Source organism: Trifolium pratense, linkage group LG1, assembly GCF_020283565.1.
Source record: "Trifolium pratense cultivar HEN17-A07 linkage group LG1, ARS_RC_1.1, whole genome shotgun sequence".
Lineage (NCBI taxonomy): Eukaryota > Viridiplantae > Streptophyta > Magnoliopsida > Fabales > Fabaceae > Trifolium > Trifolium pratense.
Genome location: NC_060059.1, coordinates 21,159,403 through 21,167,916, shown reverse-complemented (window position 1 = coordinate 21,167,916; position 8,514 = coordinate 21,159,403). Strand labels below are relative to the sequence as shown.

The window sequence follows — 8,514 nt, the reverse complement described above, 5'->3', positions numbered from 1 at the left end:
CCCAAATATATGAGCAAAGTCTATGCGTTGCACGGGTTCGACAGAACGCCACATATATATGTTAATCATGGACGTTGTCAATCATGAATGTTGATATTAAAATACTTATTAACAAAGTTATACTACCCAATTATTGAGAAAAGTGATACATTAATCAAATTTAACACGCGAATGAGTCTCATCATATTCAAAGACCAACAATGGAATGGTGATAAATAAATGAGATGGAAAGTAATACGGGAATGATATAAGTTAATCGTAAAACATAAGTTGGAATGATATAAGTTAATCATAAGTTTGCGTAAATCAAATTCAATTTGTGTGGTGAGATGAGTCATTGATTTCCAATAATTATCATTTTTCTTTTGTTTTACAAATCTAATCACCTCTTGGAAGAAAATAGTATTTAGAGAAGAAGACGAAAATCTTAAATTGTGTAACTAAAAATGTGGAAAGATTTAAATAGAAATAATTTAGTTATCAACCCTCCCTAAAAAATAGCATTCATAATTAATCCCTTAAAAATAGCATTCATAGGGGTACATTTTTTTTTTTCTCTAGGGATATTGTCATATTGATTACAAATAATTGGTCATTGAGTAATTGGTATAGCATTCATAAGGGTACACATTTTTATTTTTATTTTTTAGGATTAAGGGTTGGCATGACCAGCTTGAAATTTGTCTAAAATCAATTGATTTATACGGAAATTAATTATACAACCTTGATCTGATAAGGGGAGAAACACCCTGGGCTGTTTGTTAAAGCTCAAAGGTCAGGATGACGCGGGTGCACGCTTCTGCCATAGTCGCGCGTACACTGGATCTAATCCTTGTAAATACCCAAAAAACCCAAATTTGCTCATTTTCCATTCATTTTCTCTCTCTTCTTATCTCTCTAATCCGAAAACTCTCTCCTCTCTCTTCTTTCACCTTCACCAATTTTGTTGTTGTTAAGTTTCACTAAATCATGCTTAGAAAAACATATATTATTACAACATGTTCATCACATTTCTTGATAGTGCTCTCAAGTTTAAACAAAATAAACAACATTTATAAGTATTTTAATCTCATTTTCTTCAAAATCAATCTCTTAAACAAAGTGCTTGAATCATCTACTTTTCCTTATAGTTGCATGATTTTTGCTCTAACTTGATGCACCTTAAATAGATGGGTTGCTTGAGCAAGCCCTTAAACAAAGTGATTGAATCCTCTACTCTTTCTTATTTGTTTTTTTTGTAAAATTTTTGTGTAAAAATTTGTGTTGTTGCGGTGGTGATGGTGTTGGTTTTGAGAAGAAGTTGAAGATTTAATGTGATGTAGATTGTGAAAGAGATAGAAAATTGATGTGTGTGGTGTGTGTGGGTGAGAGTGAGGGTGGTGGATGAAAGGTTAAGCTAGTGTGTGTATATGACGGATTAAAATGAGTTTATATAGAGTGTTTGAAAGTGAAGAGGATAGATGGATGCTAAGTGAAGCTTTTAAAGCCAATAAAATTCTTACACTTGCAATGCAATAAGATATGAGAAACATAGCAAATGATATTATGCAAAGTCATGGATGAATAGTAGAGAAGAAAAATAACAAATGGTATTATGCAAAACTATGGATGGATAGTAGAGAATGAAGTAGAAGCACTACTTGTCACTTGATTAAGGTGTCATATGGCTTGAAGAAGATATATGTGGTCAATGCATATGCATGATGGAGATTCCAAAAGCTTCTTGAGTAATTACCAAGACACAATTATCACATGAGTATTGGACTTATTGCATCACACATGACATAAGACACTAAGTGCAAAGATCATGACACACTTGTCATATCACTATTGGACTACACATGATAGGCCCACACATGCTTATAGGTGTCAAGAGATAGTTGGCCGTGATGGATAAGGTTTTTTAAGGAGTTAGGGTTTCCAATGACATCATGTATGATGTCATCCAATTAGGGTTGTAACTTCTATCTTTTATAGTAAGTAAAGATAAAGATAAAATTACATTGAAGTTGTTGCACCTATTTAATGATGGGATCTCATTTAAGAGAAAGAAATGCATATATCAACAGTTCCATTCAACTTTTGGTTGTGTCTATTTGTTCAAGTGATATATGTTGTATAAGTCATGAATAATATTATACAATAATGAATATGAGTTTTAAAAAATTTATTATTGGATTATTATATAGATCATTCATAATATTTTTTTAAAGAAATTGAAAAACTGTAATTTGATATGTTATTGAGACCTAACGTTTTGAGACATAACATATCAAATAATTTTTAATTTATTTTTTAAAAAAATATAGAAGATTTATAATGTGTAATTTATTCTAAAAAAATATATAGATGATTTATATATATCTATACTATATATAAAGAGAAAGAGAGCAGTTATGGTGCATAAGTGAAATACAAGAGTTTTGCTGTTGACTTTTCATAATACCAATAACACCTTGATTTTCTTTAATATCAACAAAAATCTTTTATTAACAAACTGACCATAACATGACATATCATTTTTTTTGGACATAAGTTAAACACACCAGACACGACGCCTGTATGGCACACTAATATAATATAAACTTTCAATCTAATGGTAAATTTATAAAATTTATATTCTTTATGATATTATTAAGGCTTAATTAGTCTATTGGTCCTTAAAGACATTTTAGGTTTTACAATGGTCCCTTAAAGAAAAAAAGGTCCGGATTGGTCCCTTTAAAGAAAAAAAGGCCCGGATTGGTCCCTTAAAGATATATATTTTTGCCATATTGGTCATTTCCGTTAAATTTTAACTCCAAATATAACAAAAAAATTCAATGGTTAAAATTTTAAAAATTAATAAGATTTTTGGTGGACCACTTACACTTAATGACATCCACAATTCAGTCTACTAAAAAACTAACGTTTTTTTATAAAAAATTGACGGAAAGGACAATTGAGAAATAAATGTGTTTTTAAGGGACTAATCCTGACCTTTTTTTTAAGGGACCATTATGAAACCTAAAATATCTTTAAGGACCAAAAGACTAATTATTAATAACTTATACATCATGCACCACTTAAACCGGTCTTTGATACAACTTTTCGTCTTTAAAGATTATAGACTAGGGAGTGTGACATTGTAAATGTAGGAGAACCATTGAAAAGTTCTTCTTCCAATTGTGGATTCTTCTGGAAATATTGTTGCCATTTGAATTAGAAATTCCCCATCAAACGTGTATTGACTATTTCAACCCACACACCTATAAAACCAAAATGAAACATGCCTCAAATAAAACAACATCACAACAAATAAATTTTGTTTTTACACCCCTCCATTGGACAATAAGCTATTTGCACTATCACAAATTTTGCATTACTTCATTTGAGCCTGCAGCAACAAATAATGACACACAAATTGACAAAAGATCAAATTGCAGAATTCTTGGGAGCATTCTCCCTCATTGACAAGGACTCTGACGGTGTGATTTTTTGGCCCTTAATCTTAAATTTTTTTTTTTTTTGAAGTGCAATCTCAAAATGAGATACTACTCCAATTTCAATTATAACTAAAATTTGGTTAAAAAAATTGACCAAATATATATATTTTTTTCACCGGTTTTTACTTATATTTAAGACCGAATGGAGTAGTATAACATTTCATTGCCAATCTTTAATTCACTGATATGCTGATTTTTTTTTGTGTGATTTTTAGGATTCATAACTGTGGATGAATTGATAATAATTATCAAATCACTAGAGGGAAATATAACAAAAGAAGAAATTCAAGAAATGATTAGTAAAGGCAATATTGATGGAAATGGCAGGGTGGATTTTGAACAATTCTTGCATATTATAGAAATTAAAATGAAGGTAAAAAATAGTACTATAGTACTATAAATTAACATTTTGCATTCATTGCTTATGTCTAATGTTTTAAAAATTGGACCTAATCAATCGCTTCAACCAGCTGAATTATGAACCGGCCATTTTACTGTTTTGTTAAATTCACACTATACCTTAAGTCTTTGTTAAAAAATTCTACATCGGTGGCAAAATGATTTGAAAATGTGTTTATAAGGTAGAGACAATCATCGCCTTATAAGTCGGTTTTTGTAGGGTTGATTAGGCCTAACTCTCAATTCTAATATGGTATCAGATCCTCCTCCACGATCCGAGATCATCTTCACCTTACAAGTCAGTTTTGTAATGTTGAGTTAGACCTAATTCTCAATTCGAAGAGCCTTATTGAAAAATGGAACTAGTTTTTTTTTGTGCTAATTCTCTACATTTCATTTTTCTTTCTAAATATTGTCATTCTGTTTTGAAATATTTGAACAATAACTTAGATGTCTCACCGGTTCAATCCTCGTTCTGAATTTTAAAATAGTATTACTTAGACTCATAAAATAGTTGATTAACGTTATAAATGTTGATTTTCAATGTTAATAGGATTATTTGACTGAGGAGCTAAAAGACTCATTCAAAGTATTTGATAGCAATAATGATGGATACATATCAGCTACTGAGGTAAACAATAACATGCTACTCACTCACTTTTTTTTTTCCTTCTATTGATTATAGTACTATTTGCTTGTGAACCAATATAATTAATTTTTTTTTGGGTACAATAAACATAATTTAATTAAATAATATATGATTAAAAAGAAATTAACATTTTAACTTTTTTTATGATCTTATAGCTGAGACATGTGATGGTAAAATTGGGAGAGAGGCTAACAGATGAAGAGGTTGAACAAATGATTAGAGAAGCAGATTTAGATGGAGATGGTCGTGTTAGTTATGAAGAATTTGTAAAGTTTATGATGATGAATTAATCTCTCCTTTGAATTTTTTCAAGTCTAAGGGCAAACTTGGTTTACCATTGACATTTTTTTTGTATACTTTTATTTTTGACACATATTTTTGTATACTATTCTCCTATATTATGGTACGAGAAAGTCTTAGATAGACACAATTAGTTAGGCACAAATTTTAGGCACGCTCACACAAATCAAAAAAATAAAAGAAAATTAAATTTGTCACATCAATTTATATCACTTTAATTACTTTATCTTTAATTTTTTTTACTTGATGTGAGTGTGCCTAACACTACTCATTTGTATTTGTTCCTATACAAGTATTTTCCATTATGGTACATATATATAACATAACGTTGTTGACTGTTTTACTCGTCAACCTTGGCTTCATGGTCTAAGCATGTGTCTTTTCTTTGTTAAATTCTACTTCATCTATACCAAAAATTGCACTCGTTTGCAAAAAATATTTGTCTAAAAATTGACTAATATCTTTCAATTTTGAATACGATATTAATATTACTTTTTACTAATTGTGTCTCTTATTATTTGTATAATATAGTTTAAAATTTTTCAAGTGTTTAAATTTTAAATAAAAAAATTATGAAATAAAACATAATTTTTGTACCGAAAAAAAAACGTCATTTAACAATTTTTTTATAAAAATCATATGTAATGACTAGTTGACCCAACTCAAACCTCACCACTGGGTTAGGTTGGCTTGAATTTGACAAACAAAAATACGGGTACTATAACCAACCATATTAAGTTTTATCGGACCGAATAATAAATGAAAATTGTTTTTTTGGCCTCCCATGTTTACTTCGAGGCCCCCCAGTTTGACCATGTTGTCCTTATAAGGAGTTTGAAATCTGCAATACGAACTCACCTAATTTCGTATTATAGGATACAAAATGATGTTGCACAAGACCTAACGTTGGATTGTTAGCCAAATTTTGAGTAAAACACATGGTTTCGTTACGCAGGTTACGAAGTGTGACGGTTTTGAAAAAAATTCAGCATTTCGTTAGTTACGAAACGAAATCGCTGAATTTCGTAATGCACATTACTAAGTATGCGTATATATGCGTATATAGGCCTAGGGCGATTTTGGGACAATTGGAAGGCTTCAAAGCAACGTTTCTTCACCAAAAGAGGGATCCCACGCTCATTTGAGGTCACACAACACGTAATTTATGCTTTATAAAGTTTTTTGTTTAAAGTTTTCATGGAATTGTTGTCGATCTGCGTTTTGGTAGTTAGGCTACGAAGTGACTTTGGTAGTTACGTGACAAACTTTACAGGTTTCATGAACTGTTGTGCTTGTATTGGTTGACATTGTTACGAAATGGTGTTAACTGACGCCTGTTATAGAATTTTCTCATGGAATACAATCTACACGCCAAGTATGGGTCCTGTAAATTGCAGACATAATAAAGAAACCAAATGGAATAGGTCCTCTAAATTCCCAACACAAACCCTTGTTCCTGTAGCGATTCAGGGAGACGAATAGCGGGGCTTGAATGAAACCGATTGATTGAGATCCTTGTTCGTCGTTCTCGATCGCGATTGAAACCCTAAAAATCACCCTTCACATCCCTAAAAACCTAGTTTTCTTCAAACTAATGAACTGTTGGGTTTTACTAGTATAACACGCCTATGATATGAAATCAGGCGTCTTCATTTCATAGAATACGAAACCTAGCGTATTCATTTCGTAAAATACGAAGTTTAGAGTTTTCATTTCGTAGGGTACGAAGGGTAGTCGTTTATTGGTTTTTGCAAGCTTTTCTTTGAAGTTGTACCCATAAGATACGAAGTATAGCGGGTTCGTATCCTAGAATACGAAATTTATACAGGTTCGTATTATAGGAACCAAACGCAACTAGGCCCAAAATTTGGGGTATTTTGAGATTTTTGGGGGGTTAAAAAGCAACATGGGAGGCCTAAAAAGCAATTTTCATAATAAATTTGGCTAAAATCGATCCAATCCCGGCCCACAAAATACCCTACATTTTTTTTTTGTTTACAATGAGGTAGAGATCGAACTCATGACCTCTAGTATACTACCAAAATCCCTCACCACTAGACCAAACCTAGTGGCTTATTTACCCTACTTATCTTCACACTTTTCATTTCTTAATAAATTCTTTCATTCATATTATCAATATTAATTTATAATTTTAAATATTTTTTTTGTTGACGATTTTAGATATTATTTTGAAATAAAGTAAATACCCAAAACATTGGTTGCTCCCCCAATTTATGTTAATTAACAAAGTTAAACTTGCTAATATGCAACAATAACATTGTGATGTGGGTCGGACCCAACCCGAAACCGAGAAATTCGAAAAAGAAAAAAGGGAAATAGGTAGATTGGGTGTACGAGTTGTATAGGTGAACCCAATAACAAATTTTCTTTTACATAAGACAAAGGTAAATTCTAATATGGATCACTTTATCAAGTGGTTCATGGTGGATCAGTCATGAATATCATTATAACGAATACGAATTTTATAAGATTCACCGTTGGATTGAAAATTTATATCATATAAATCATCTATAAAAAAATTTAGAAAAATTGAAAATCATTTTATATGTTATTGAGACCATCAAGATTTACGGTATTTAACCATCAAGATATATTGAGACCATATGGTCTCAATAACATATCAAATGATTTTTAATTTTTCTAATTTTTTTTTAGGTATGATTTATATGATATAAACTTTTAATATAACGATAAATTTTGTAAAATTCGTATTCGGTAGACCACTTATCCACGGTAGACCATTTATAAAGGTGGTCCACTATAGCCATAGTATTGGCCTTAAAATATAACATATATATCATTTCACACTTAGTTCCCTTCATTTCATTTTCAACGACATCAACAAACCCTTGATCGTGGGGTACCATATACATTACTTTGCAGCATTAAGACTCTCATAATTTTAGGGACAAATTTTATCTTTAAAAGGGTACTTATAATTACGGACGGAGGAAATATCTCCTAATCTCATATCCATTACTTGGATGATAATCTGAAATTCTACGCCTCAAAATAAGGAACATTAGAAAACATTTTCAAAATATTTTTTTTCGTAGATGAGACACAATTTTATGCTTCTACATTCATTAAAATTTGTGCAGGCATGTGCCTACACTCTGTCCTATGTGCCCACTTCTCCTTATAGACTCTTCACAGTCACAAGTATGAGGGATATGAGATCTTTTCATGTGTTTTGACATATTTGAGCAATATAAGAGGACAAATTGAGTAATTATCTTCTTTATATCATGCTTCATACTTTAAAGGCGTTGATGATGTGAACTAGAGCACATCCCAGATTCATAGCAGAATCAGAATGCACCTAGTTTTGGCTACTACATATAAACTAAACATGGATAATGCAGGTCCTGCTGAAGATGGAAAAAATCGGGTTTAGGATATTGTAAGTTAAGGAAATTTAAGAAATGATAGGTTAAAGATACTTTTATTATGGTTAAGGTTAAAGACAAAATATTAAGTATACTTGGTTGACTTCTAAATATTAATGTTATACAAATCGGGTTCTCCAATTTTAGTGTTCGTAGTCGTTTTTATGGTTTTTAGCCAATTTTAGTGTAATGTAGCAGCAGCCAAAGATCAGTTGTTCCAAAATGTAGCAGCAGCCTCCAACAATGTTAGTCATATGCAATACAAATTTGG

The 8,514-nt window shown here is 31.0% G+C and overlaps 1 protein-coding gene across 1 annotated transcript; it reads left to right on the top strand.

Annotated features, from left to right (window-relative positions):
• Positions 1–3,297: 3,297 nt before the first annotated feature.
• LOC123885639 (calmodulin-like) lies at positions 3,298–4,916 on the top strand. Its single transcript, XM_045934935.1, has 4 exons — positions 3,298–3,467; positions 3,701–3,858; positions 4,438–4,515; positions 4,689–4,916. Exons 1-4 carry the CDS (start codon positions 3,392–3,394, stop codon positions 4,821–4,823), a joined length of 447 nt encoding a protein of 148 aa, XP_045790891.1. The 5' UTR covers positions 3,298–3,391; the 3' UTR covers positions 4,824–4,916.
• The last annotated feature ends 3,598 nt before the right edge of the window (positions 4,917–8,514 follow it).

What these genes read in the sequence shown, in the direction of transcription:
- LOC123885639 (XM_045934935.1), top strand. Translation starts at nt 3,392, where the DNA reads ATGACACACAAATTGACAAAAGATCAAATTGCAGAATTCTTGGGAGCA. An exon ending in TTATAGAAATTAAAATGAAG is followed by an intron (nt 3,859 to 4,437) that starts GTAAAAAATAGT and finishes CAATGTTAATAG; the next exon opens with GATTATTTGACTGAGGAGCT. An exon ending in GATACATATCAGCTACTGAG is followed by an intron (nt 4,516 to 4,688) that starts GTAAACAATAAC and finishes ATGATCTTATAG; the next exon opens with CTGAGACATGTGATGGTAAA.